The sequence below is a fragment of the Scardinius erythrophthalmus genome (genome assembly GCF_964197995.2).
Source record: "Scardinius erythrophthalmus genome assembly, chromosome: 8".
In the NCBI taxonomy this organism is placed as follows: domain Eukaryota; kingdom Metazoa; phylum Chordata; class Actinopteri; order Cypriniformes; family Leuciscidae; genus Scardinius; species Scardinius erythrophthalmus.
In genome coordinates, this window is record NC_138228.1 from 6355304 (window position 1) to 6368496 (window position 13193).

At 37.2% G+C, this 13193-nt stretch overlaps 1 protein-coding gene across 2 annotated transcripts in view; it reads left to right on the forward strand.

Annotated features, from left to right (window-relative positions):
- The window catches only part of frmd5a (FERM domain containing 5a), a gene marked incomplete at its 5' end in the record, with an annotated part of 107947 nt that overhangs the window by 71148 nt on the left and 23606 nt on the right, over nt 1–13193 (forward strand). Inside the window, 3 exons of one of the 2 annotated variants that reach the window (XM_081372669.1) lie at nt 6117–6221; nt 8262–8304; nt 9906–9984. In XM_081372669.1, coding sequence (XP_081228795.1) covers nt 6117–6221; nt 8262–8304; nt 9906–9984 — 227 coding nt within the window. The remainder of the gene's footprint in view (nt 1–6116; nt 6222–8261; nt 8305–9905; nt 9985–13193) is intronic. The other variant, XM_081372670.1, reaches the window with a different exon arrangement.

Genomic DNA, 13193 nt, shown 5'->3' on the forward strand with positions numbered 1-13193 from the left:
CACCATGTAAAAATATGGGCTTGAATAGTGTGCGTTTGCTCTGTTTCTTGTGTAATGGGGAAGTGGAATTATTCAAAGCCTCTTTATGTGGCTTTAGTGCTAACTCTGGAGGCAGTGTAAGTGAAAAGGAGAACATAAATCTCCCATAACAATTGATGAGTAATGCTCAATCATAGTCATATTCAGTTCGATGGAAGTGTGTATGTGTGTTACAGGCTTGAGAGTGTTTGGTTGTTTTAGCCTTAGTCTTGTAAGCAGGCATGCCATAATGGATTATGGGCCTTCAGTTGGGAACCTGCTTAGAAGTGACAGGGGTTCGCGCTCTCCCATAATCCTTTGGGCCTTTGTCTGAGTGCTGACAAGTAACTCACCCTGAGAATATCAACGTGAATATCACTGTCCACATTTTGCCAAAGACTCAACCCCAGGTTCTTCAGGTCAGGCCTTTACCACTTCAACACCTAATGGCTGATTGAAGGCAAATGTAGAAATAATTGGAAATATATATATATATATATATATATATATATATATATATATATATATATATATATATATATATATATATATATATATATATATATATATATATATATATTAGGGCTGTCAAATTTAGCGCGTTAATAATGCGTTAACGCAAAATCATATTAACGGCACTAATTTTTTTAACGGACGATTAACGCAGCGCGTATTTTCTGTTTGACCCGTGACCCAACCCCTAGTTGGAGAAATGGAGATACACAGTGTTGGCTACTTTGCGACATTGCAGACCCCTTTAGCGATTTTTTTCCCTTCAACAAAGCGCCCAAACTTTATTTAGTTTCTGAGAATATACCGGTACCGCCGGTACTGCTCTCTCAGCACGCGCGCGCGCCTCTCTCTCTCTCTCTCTCTCTCTCTCTCTATCTCTCTCTCTCTCTCTCTCTCTCTCTCTCTCTCTCTCTCTCTCTCTGCGTCTCACGCGGAGGAGCAGCGCTTTAATTCAGTTAAACACAGATATTATGTTGCTTCTCTAATTTTACAAATATAGCCGAAATCAGAGCACGGATATTGTCTTTAGCTTATGTGTATTTGATTTCACCAGACGACGGCTCGATTATCAGAATTTTTGTGCAGATTAACGTCTTGGAAGGGAGAGCTGGTTATGTTTATTTGGTCGCGTTTCAGTCACCATTTCAAATTCATTCCGTTGTTTGACAACAGAAACAGTAAAATATACGTTTTATTGAGAATGTATTGAGAATTTAGCTTCATCAAAATGGGCACAGAGAGAGACAAACTACAATGTAATAATAAATGCTAAATGTACATTTAGCATTTTCAGAAGAGCTGCCCTGTCATGCAAAAATCTAAACATTTTTGTGTTAGTAAATTGCTCAGTGCAAAGAAAGAGAAGTAATGGGAACCTGGTATTTCTTTGTTCTTTCTACATGTGTCTAATAGACATGAACAAGTTCTTTGAAAAACATCTATGACCTTTGAAACATGTCTCGTCTTCATGCTATATTGACTATGGTTTCAATAATAAACATACATTTGCATAAAGCATCTATATTTATCAATGCCCACGTTGATTAGAGTATTACAAACTTGAAAAGTATTAATTTAAGGTATATTTAGAACAAATAAAAAATGTGCGATTAATCGCGAGTTAACTCATGACAATCATGCGATTAATCGCGATTAAAAAATTTAATCGATTGACAGCCCTAATATATATATATATATATATATATATATATATATATATATATATATATATATATATATATATATATATATATATATATATGCGCATCTTCTTAGAAACTGGGCATAAGATATAAATATAACAAGATTTTAATTTGCTGACCTGGGGTATATACAGGTGATTTAAGTAACATTTTTAAAGAAGCATGGATGATTTAATTTATTTTGATTTATTTTATTTTGATTTATTTTCATTTTTCATTTTTTATTTAATTTATAATAATAATAATATTATTCATTTATTTAAAATATATTTTATTTTCATTTTATTTTCATTTTATTTTCATTTTCATTTATTTGATTTTTATATTTTTATTTAATTTAATTTATAATAATAATATTATTAATTATATTATTTTATAATCATCATAATAATAATGATCATTGATTCACCTTATGTGCTTGCTGAGATTAGTCCATCTCTGCTCTCTCTGCATCTATGCGGGGGTGGTCTGTCCTGTTCTCAAATAGGAGCACCTCTTTCTCTTTTTTTGTCCCCTTTGGCAGTCCCATTGGGTTCCAGCAGTCCTGCGTGAAGGCTGTGTGTTATACAGCTATCCAGCCGTCTCTAGACACCCACAGAATGTTCTATTTGGCATCAGGCAGACGCATGCGCTCATGGTCCACTGCCCTCCATCTGCTCGTTTATCCGAAAATAGAACCATAAAAGTTTTCTACTGAAAGATTTTTATAATTGTTTCACAGAGAACTTGCAATGAGAAATGGAATGTGTTTTTGAGATGTAGAATATGGTATCAGCTATCAGGCTCTTCATTGAGTGTGTATTCTGTATATATGCGTGCGTGTGTGTGTGCGTGTGTGTGTGTGTGCCTGTGCGTGTGTGTGTGTGTGTGTGTGTGTGTGTGTGTGTGTGTGTGTGTGTGTGTGTGTGTGTGTGTGAAAGACACTCTTAAGTGCTGGGGTCACACTGCCAGATGGTTCCTCCACTCAGGCATCGCTACTGTATGACTCTTCCCATGTCTGTTGCTCCTTCTAAAACTCTAAAAGATATTTCCAAGAGTAAACAAACCAGCATGAGTCTCGTTTGCCCTTCTCCTCGCCTTATTTTCCTTGAGCTACACTGAAATAACATTAGTAAGTTCAAATAGTGTTATTATGTCAGAAACTGCTCCTCTGTAACAACATTTCTGAACTAGAAATGTCTTTCAAAGCTGATGAAAATGCTGTATTTTGTGTTTGACCTTTATATTTTTCCCTTTTCATACTCAACACAAGGGCCTGAAAGGCTCAATTTGGCTGAAAATGTTGCTTGTCTGCTGGCTGATCTCATTATGTGAGCCTCATTAAAGGCTTTCCAGAGGTTTTGTGATTGAGAGGTACAGAACGCATCCTGCTTGCGGAGTGACCGTCCACCTCAGTTCTTTCTGTCTCTGTTTTTATGCAAATTTTGGATAGCACATAAAAAGAAACGCTGGATGCACATAAATTCTAAAAAAACGAATGCGCTCCAATTAAGTCGGATAATTTTTTATGCGATAAGACACACATAAACTACGATGCAAGTTGCAACCCACATTTACTGAATAAATCCCTCGATGCTCAACAAAAAGACTCACATGACTTTTGCCTCAACAGAGGATGTGATTAGATAACTGGATTAACCAGCGGATCAGTTTCATCTCGAATGTTGTTTTAGTTATTCTGAAATGCCTGAGCCAAAGTCATTAAATATGTCATTAAAAATGTCTCACATGATTGTGTTCACAAACACCAGCATCTGAACGCAAGAATAATAACCGCATTTATTGCGTTTCGTCTGCGCGTTCTGAGGCACAAATCATTCATTATTTAGGATAAAAGAGCCACATTCTTCCCTGATTGCAGCAACGTCCCTTTTTATCAGAGATATTTTGAGCCAATTTTCCAGGAAGTGAAGATTGTTCTCTCGAACACATGGAATGGAAACGCTGCTTTATTCGCAAATGTTTTACGCAATATATTTTGCGCATAAAATGAATTTGCAACTTTGAATGGAAACATAGCTATTGACTGTTTATGAAGAGATTATCGTGAATAAATTTATTCTTCAGATTCTTTGAGATCTTTTGCATCTTCTATCATTCAGATTGCATGTAAATATAATAATTCATAGAGGGAACTGTTCAGTTTAAAAAGCAACACGAGATGTGATCTCACAGAAATGCTACATTATAATACACTCACTGTACGCGTACTGTGACCCAAGCTCAGCATAACAGAATGATTTGTCTATTGGCTGCGTATGGCTTGCCAAGTTCTTACAGTAAGTCTTAATCCAGAATAAATCATTCATGCGTGAAGACTTTCTACTGGGGGTGAATTGTCTTGATTTGCACTTCAATCTCTGATCGCATACAATTACAGAGAAAAAATATTGCAAAAGCAATATGTGTTTGTTTGAGGGGAAAATCTGAATTCTGAATGCATATGAGTGCGATATTAGAGGTGGGCGGAGAGAGAAAAAGTGACTTCAGGTTTATGGAATTTAATTTCTTCTCCTGAATTTTTCCCTTGTTATGAAGAACTGATGAGGAACCGTTTGAGATAATGAGCTTATATAGTTCTGAACTGATATAATGGGGTCTAAAAGTCTGAGACTATGAAAAATGTCTTGGTTGCTGTCATAACACTCATTCCCTGAAGGACCCTGTAACACCTGCTGAATCCCGGGATCCCGTCTCAACTCCTCAGCACAAACCTGTATGAGTGAGTTGCCAGCAAGGTTATATATCCGTATGTCTGGTGGAATGGTTAGCCATGCAAAACTCACTCGCCAATGTCCATTGGCCCGTTTTCTTGCCACTCAAAGGTGATTGGGCTCCCAAGTGAGACACTGATGTGTCAGTCATTCGATGTGACGTGGAACGTGACTGACTAATAGGGAACATTGTCGAATTTTTGTGCCATTATGAATGACATATTAAAAGTAAAAAATAACGATAAAATGGTGTGTAGGTTATCCATGTAGTGTTGGTAAACTATTAACTTTCTCATCTCTTTCTCCTTGTGCATTTATTTGGACAGACTCTCAGGTTTCTAGCCTGGTTAAAACTAGACCATTCTCAGTAGTAACTGAGTTATGGTCTGGCAAAGCTTCATTAATAACTCATTTCCAAAGGGGCGTCACCAACGGACGTCGCTCAAATGCCTCTGGGCGCAATTGGATAGACCTAAAACCAATCAGAGCGATCGTCATCGTGTAAAGCCATATGCTGCGTCCCAATTCGCCTAAGTTACACTACGCCATAAAAGTATGTACTCTTTTTGTGAAGAAAAGGTATTTACTTTTGAATGTGTAGCAGAAAAGTAGGCAAGCTTTGGGACATACTACTTCGTCATCTTTATCGGACGGATCTGTCGCGTGCATCCTGTCACGTAAACTGCCCTGTCAATCATCGTGTCACAGTCAAAATCCTCTATTAAATCTAATTTAATTTCCTACCGTTTCGGAGAGAAATATAGTAGCACGTTCATCTGCCAGTGGGTCTTTCATGGAGACTGTCCTCATGTGTTTGCAATATGAATAATAATGCATAAAAGTTGCGCTTCACCAACAGACGTCGCTTAAATGCCTCTGGGCGCAATTGGATAGACCTAAAACCAATCAGAGCGATCGTCATTATGTAAAGCCCGCCTCAACGTTTCTGATTGGTGCCGCGATTTCGCCGGATTAGAAATGGGCTTGAATGAGCTCTTTGCCAGACTACTTTCAGAGCAAATCTAAATTTGCCGGAAGTTGTCTGGGTTTTCCCAGGCTATCAGGTTTCTACAGTCATTTGTGAAATCCAGGCTTTGAAAAGTCAATGAAATGAGTGATACATTTAAAAAGTCATGGAATAAATGTTTCTAGTTTTGCTCTGGCTTACATAAAGTATTAGGCTATCTAGCCAATTAAATATTTTAGAGTAAATTTGCTGCACATCACATAACATCAGTCTGTTTGTTGTGGGTTTTATTAGAGAGATTTGTTCATTAATAATAATAATAAATGCTTATGTCAAGTAATTCCGCTTTGGACCTGGCATACAAATAGAAATGAATCCCAGCACAGCAGTCTCCCCGTCTCCGACATTATTTTTTGAAATCCTATCATGAATGAAAAGGTCATGGAAAGGAAATGGAAATTCCAAGACTCTTTGCATTCATATTGAATATAAAGAATCTCTCCATGAGTCATAATAATAATAATAATAATAATAATGTCGTCAGTAATTAAAATCCCCTGCTTTCCATCTCAGCCTTCAGTTCACTAAACTTTAGTTTTATTTGACTGGTCTTCTTCACTTTGATCCAAAAATAAAGTGCATACCCAGACAAATAATAAACTTCTGCTCTATTGATCGTTTGTTATTCTCTTTGTCTTTCAGAGGGATGCCAAAGGCCAGTATTTGTTCGACCTCATTTGCCACCATCTAAACCTGCTGGAGAAGGACTATTTTGGCATTAGATATGTCGATCCGGATAAACAACGGGTGAGTGTCCCACCATGTGGCTCGCGTCGAACAGTCCAAGGTCAACGGTAATGCGCAGCACCAATTCATCATTTCTGCATTCATGTCCACGGCTTTCTTATTACGATAAAGCTTCACATGTCAGGAGTCAGGACACTCAAAGTGACTTTGGGTTGTGATGCCTAATAAGTGATGAATTCATGTGTGTTCTGGGTGGGCTGTGTTTGTATTGATCCTGCACTGATCAGACTGACTCTCAGTATACTGAAGTAAAGAGACAGAGCTGATGATTGATGGAATGAACCTTCTAGAAGGACAGGTTTGAAAATTGTAAATCAAGTGAGGCCAGGCCCTTATGTTAGTGATGTTACGTATGACACCGAAGCTTCAAAGCGCGCAAGGAGTACGCAGCGTACGAAGCGTATTGTTCTCAGAGAAACACGTGATCAACGAAAAACAAAGCCTTACTTTCTTTCCAGTCATGTGAATGCTTCACTTTGCGTGTTGAACCTTTGAATCCAGACCACTACTCTACAGGTTTATGGAAGTTCAAGTCCATTTACTAACACACACACACACACACACACACACACACACACACACACACACACACATACGAATATATATATATATATATATATATATATATACAGTAAATGTGTTTTTTATACTTACATATTTTACAAATCAACGGGAAAAACTACAAACTGACTACAAAATGGCACACAGGACAGGAAGTAATACACAAGTCCTTACAAGACCCAAGAAACACGTAACAGTGTGAGGAACAGACTTACCCTAGTGTTCCATTGGCCCTGTATTGTGAGAAAACACTGTGCATGTTTCATATAGTCAATGTCAAAATGACTAAACTTGCAGAATTGTCACCTTTCCTTCCAGAATGTAAATATCGAATTAATCTAATTTGATTTAAAAATGCTTTTAGAGGTAATGGCATTATAGTCATTGTTTTTTGTGGTTTATTTACTGCTACTGTTTACAAAATACTTTATTAATGTGGTCAGTGGTTATACTCGAGTGAAAAGAATAGCTAAAACACCTGTCCTCAAATCAGTGTTATTTTTATTTATTATGTACTATTATGAATATTTTGAAATAGTTTTTATTTAATGCTAGTGTAAGTTATAGAAATGTCATTATGGACTTAAATTTGCTTTCAATTTGACAAAATATCAATTTTTTCAATATTTTGAATATTTAATAGTATTTATATTAAATGTTAATCTAATTTTATTAAAAAAAAATCTAAATAAACATTCTGTATAGCTCTCTGTAATGAAATCCTGTTGAATTGGAGATCTGTCCTGATCTTTGTCTGCTAAATGCAAACCTGAGAGTGTTCAGGTTTAACATACATACTCTAGAGTTTCTTCATATCTGTCTTTTTCACTGACCCCCTTTGGGAGCCTCTCGCGTTGAGTGACATAAATAATAATGAGGACATCTAACTGATGTAGACGACACAATGGAACAACGTTAGCGTCTGCTAAGTGCTCACAATTCCCTTCAGAACATTCCTAGTTGACAAAATATGCCACAGATTAGCTGACAATCCAGAATACTATAATGTGGCGTGGGAAATGTTGTCCAAAAAGCTTTCATATCGCTATAATCTGAAATCAAATTCCAATAGCCTGATGCTATTTCTGGACATTAGCCTAAGGCACTAAGACCCAAAAATACTTTCTTTCTTAAATCCAATGGCTCTTTTTGGCTGATTTGGCTTATCTGGGGCTGCACACAATAGCAGTGATAGAATCTCAGCGTGACGTCGAAGATGTGCTAATATTTCGCTCCGGAGAGGAAAGAAATGAGATGAAATGATTAATATATCTTCCCTTCCCCCATCTCACACTCATCCTGATATACAATCTCTGTACATCTACCCACACTGACCACCTGCTCCTGTGTAATTATGTGTTAGATGAAATATAGATGTAATATGTGTACATGTGCTCTGTCAAAATGTGTGTGTGTGTGTGTGTGTGTGTGTGTGTGTGAGAGAGTGAAGAATTAAAATGCTCTCTTCTGTTGTTTTAGCACTGGCTGGAGTTCACCAAGTCAATTTCTAAGCAGATGAAATGTAAGTATCACCAGTCAGATCTTATTTATAGCGTGCTAGATTCCATAAAGGCACAATTATGAACATCATCACTATAGTGACGCTATAGTGTAATGAAGCATGCTAATGGGATTTATGGGTACTATACATTTACAAATGGTGTGTTCTTAAATAGGAGCTGTCATTTGATGATGTGGTGACCTTTGCTTGTGTTAAACTGGCCATGAAATGCGCTTAAGGCCAGTTCACATCAAGAGTGATAACTATAACTATATTAGCGTCCACGCCAACGCACAATAGGGTTCTGTTTATTATAAGCGCTTATGTCGTCTGCCGCTTTAAATGCTCAAGGTGAATTCTGATTGGCTGACACTGTTTTATTGTGTATCAGCTTGGTAAGCTTGGTGTGGACTCATATTCTTGTACATTGGGATGATTGAACTAAAACTATGTTCTTGATGTGAACGGTCTTTACTTCTTTAAACAATGCATTTCTTAATCAGTGTTTTTGTCATCCTTGAAGCAAGATACATTTACTTGAGAAGCAAAACTTGTTTTTATAGACAGTGTTATAGAGGGTACAGAGAATATATTCTGACATATTGTGTTTTAGTAATTTAAAAGCCGAAGTAAAAAAAAGTTTTTCACATTTAATTGTACTTTCTACTTAAAAGTTTTTTTTTTTTTTAAAGTTTACACATTTCTTTGCCTTAGAACAGACTGATGAGATTATGAGACACTGGAGAGTTTCTCATTAAAGTAACTTTAATTACAAGCTTTGTAAAACAGTCTGTTTAATCACAATTTTCCTGACTTCATAAGATGTTGAAGTTAAATTCAGACACAGCAGATTCTATAGTTGTTTGACCTGCGTAATTTGTACTTTGGGGTCAAACTGAAATTTTTAGCCCTAACAGAGTAAAACAGTACAACAATTTGCCAGTGTAAAGTACAAATTTTTCCAAAATAATAGTTAATTATAGTATTTAACTTGAAGTACTGTTACATAAGTTCTTTCGTATTAATAATGTTCAGAAAATATGAATTTTTTTAGCCCATTGGCAGATTGCTTCCTCATGTTTTAATCATAAATCTCTTAAAATTGTGTTAGATTCGTGTTTAATGCCAGTGGGGTAAGAAACGTAATTCTTGATATATTCTCTGAAAACAATAATATTGCATATTCATATATATTGCAAAATTACTTAATATTTAATGCCGTGTTGCTTTTAAGTAAACTTGTTTTTAAAGGTGTTTAGATATTATTTTCTGACAAGACTTAAATACTGATTAAGTCAGTGGTTCTCAATCCCCATTGTACAACACAAATACACAAAGATATCTCCCAGATTGAACTTTGTTCATATATTTAATTAATTAACATTTAGTGATTTTTGTATTCCAGAACTGTGTCGTTTAATAAAACAATAGAATATAAAAAATGTATTGTAATATATTGATAAACATGTATTCATTTAAATATTAAAGTCATCCTGCGGCTGCATTGCATCTTTGCTCAGGCCCCTTGTGGGCCCCGGGCCCCTTGTTGAGAACTAATGGATAAAGGTAACATTTTGTTCAGTGTGGATGTTAATCTTATGTTTTTTTTTCTCTCCACACAGCACAACCTCCGTTCACCATGTGTCTGCGGGTGAAGTTCTACCCACCAGATCCTGCAGCTCTAAAGGAGGAGATCACCAGGTACGAGCTATCACAATGAATGAATTCTGATTTTTGCATTCACTACTTAAGTCACATAATTAAATGGCACCTAATTACAGATCTGGCTCAGTTTCTCACATAAAATATTTCCTTAAGCATAGGCCTAAAGCTCTGCTTTGATTGAAGTGTTGCAAACGAAATGGCAACAGATGTTTGGCAGCACCAGAAAGCCATTCGACTTTGCTGTGCCGGTGGTGCTTTGAGACACTGTGCTTCTTTATGTTTAATATGGCCAGTTTGCAGTAGAGCACTGCAGTGATAATGTATTTTTGGATGTTGGCATCACTCTGGTTCCCGCAACAAAAACCCAAAATGATTTTTCCATTGGCTTTTGGATTATTGCAGAAAGAAAGTCTATGATACTGACAGAGACAGTGGGTTTATTAACATTAAATGTCCATAGAGGGCAAGCGTCCATGAGGATAAAAGTGTCCAAAATAAACAGGGGATCTGTTGTCCTTGCTGTGCTGGTGCACGTGAAGGAAAGGTAGTGTTCAGAGGAGTTGGTCCAGGTAAAGGGGGTCTGGGGCGCGAGGGGTTGCGACCCATCTTCACAAGGGTCAAGCGTCCTGGCCATTCTCAGCCTGACGCATACACCCCTGCACGGGCACACCGGTCCAGCGACTCGTGGCTTAGCAGTGCGGGAATCCCTCCCTGCTCCCCTCCTGGGCTCCCGAGGAGAAGCGTGGAGATGACGAGGCTCTATTCAGTTCTCTCTCTCACACACACTCCAGTCGGGAACCTGGCGAAGGGCTTAAGTGACAGGGTGGTGCTGATAATAAGGAGGAGGCAGTCGTTCAGTCACTCATGATAATGTTCACAAATGAACACAACTTTTATGAAGTTTAAAGCCTAAATACAATCGCCAAGAGTAAAACACTAAGCTTAGGCTATAAACGAACTACACCATGGTTGCATGACTTCAATGTCACCATTAATAATCTTCCGACAACTCTTTCAGTCTTTATTTAAAAACATTTTCCCAGACAGTTTGATCTAGAATAGTTTGCAAGAGCGCTAGTGAAACAATGAGGCTTTAGTTAGTATAAGGCTGCATCTGAAATCACATACTATATTGCAGACGAAAAACAGCATGTGACGTAAAATGTGAGCATTTCTTGAGCTTGTGTTAACCACAGACTTTTTTCAAGCATTTAAATAAACCCATAAAAAAAACACCGACTTTAGCCGGAGGTGCTAAAATGCTAGTTGTGGGTTTTGGCCTACAGAAATGTATCAAACCTGCAGCAATCTGTTATTGTAAAATCCCAGAATGCATTTGAAAGCGTTCCATCTTCAAAGAAGTTACTGTTCGCATACTATGGACTGTCTAAAAATTCTCTACTAAACCTCCTTAAAATGAAACAAACTGAGTGCTTGTAGACATTCTATAGTATGTGAACACTGAGTAACTTCTCCAGATTGCTCATTGACATAGAAAGGATCTTAAAGCACCCTAAACATATGCAAGTGCCTAAAGCCCTCTCATCTTGCTGTTACTCTCAAAATTCAAAGCGGTTTCTCACTCACTGAGAGAAGATGTATGGTCAGATGTATGACTCTCAACAGATTCCTCTGAATGATACATGATTAGCCTCCAGCTTTCATCCCCTGCAATGAGGTCACCCAGAAATTCACACACTCGACCTGAAAAAAGATCTAATGATACTGAGTGCTTCTTAGAGCCTAATGAGGGCCGCTTTATTGACAGTGTGCGCATATAAGAGACAAACGCACAGCGTGGTATGGATTTTTTATGTGTATTTCAGGTAGAGATAGATGTGTGAAGTTGAGGGAGACCGCTAGTGTTTACTGTACTGTGAAATACAGTGCTTGTGGGGAACACAAAGTAATAAATCACACTGAAATGAGATGAGAAGTGGGAAAGAGACATGGAACAAGAGGATGAACAGGGTTGAAGGCAGGAAATTAGATGAGAGAGAGGCAGGTGGAGAGAATGAGCAGAAAGACTAATGAGAGGTATGGGTGAGAAACAGAGGGATATTATCTGAAAGAAAAGGACATCGTTTAGAGTATATGGAAGAATTAGCAGAATTCGAATTAGAAGATTTTTTCCCTGTGAGAAAAAAAGAAATGCATCCACCTTGAGCAAAGAAAAAAAAAGTGATTCTGTCTCTCTGCACTTTCCGCTCATAATTCCACAGTAAAACCATACTGAGAGTTTTTCGGTGTTTATAATTGCTCAGGTCACAATATAAGATAATTGCTCAGTATGCACAAACTTGTCATTAGCATGATTTTCATGACAACCAAGTCACTTACACCCAAGATGCATCCTAGAAACCGGTTAGCGTCACTTTGCCTGATTACAGTGATAATATAGTATATTATAAAATGGATAGTTCCAGTCCTTGATTCTGATTGGATGAGCCGCATTCGAAGCCGTTGTAAATTACTCAACAAACACACACCTGTGACTGCATTACATTAGTATTACTGCGCAACTGCCGTTTGTGATTCTTTGTTGATGCATGTGTTGCTTAGCAACCTCTTTGGAACTACATTGCTTGGCGGAGGAATAAATGTGTTATAACGTTTTATACCATGGTCTGGGTGAATACTCGATTCTGATTGGCTGCAAGGTGTCCATTAAAAAGTGATAGAGGGCACCTAGTAAATAAACCGTCAGGCGTAACCAGGGAAACCAAGTTATTGTTTGTAAAAACTTTAGATTTCGATTGTAAAACTACTTAAAAAATAAACTAATGTTTTAAACGTGTTATTTGGCAAGTGACCATGGTATAAGCGGGTTACGGCCCTTAGCTGTTCTAAATCCACTGTAAAACACGCTTTAGGGGGCTTATTGCTTAAATACAATATAAAAGATATCTATATATATTTATATTTATTGATATTTAATAATGTCATCTTTAACAATCCTTTTCCTTCACATTTAAAAATCTACAAGCATATAAAACATGACACTTGTTACAACATCATTTTTATCTCCCTATAAGGAGATAATCTAGTATTAAATATTGTTATGTTTATATAAGTGATGCATATCCACTTTCTCTATTTATTAGATTATTGGAAAATATCTTGGGTAAAGTGCATATTGCACAGAGGAAAAACAATCATCTCAGCCCAATACTTTGCCATTTAGCTGCTCCTATATTTGTCCCGTCCTTCTCTAGGACCAAACGACACTGGCACGTCGAGCGTGT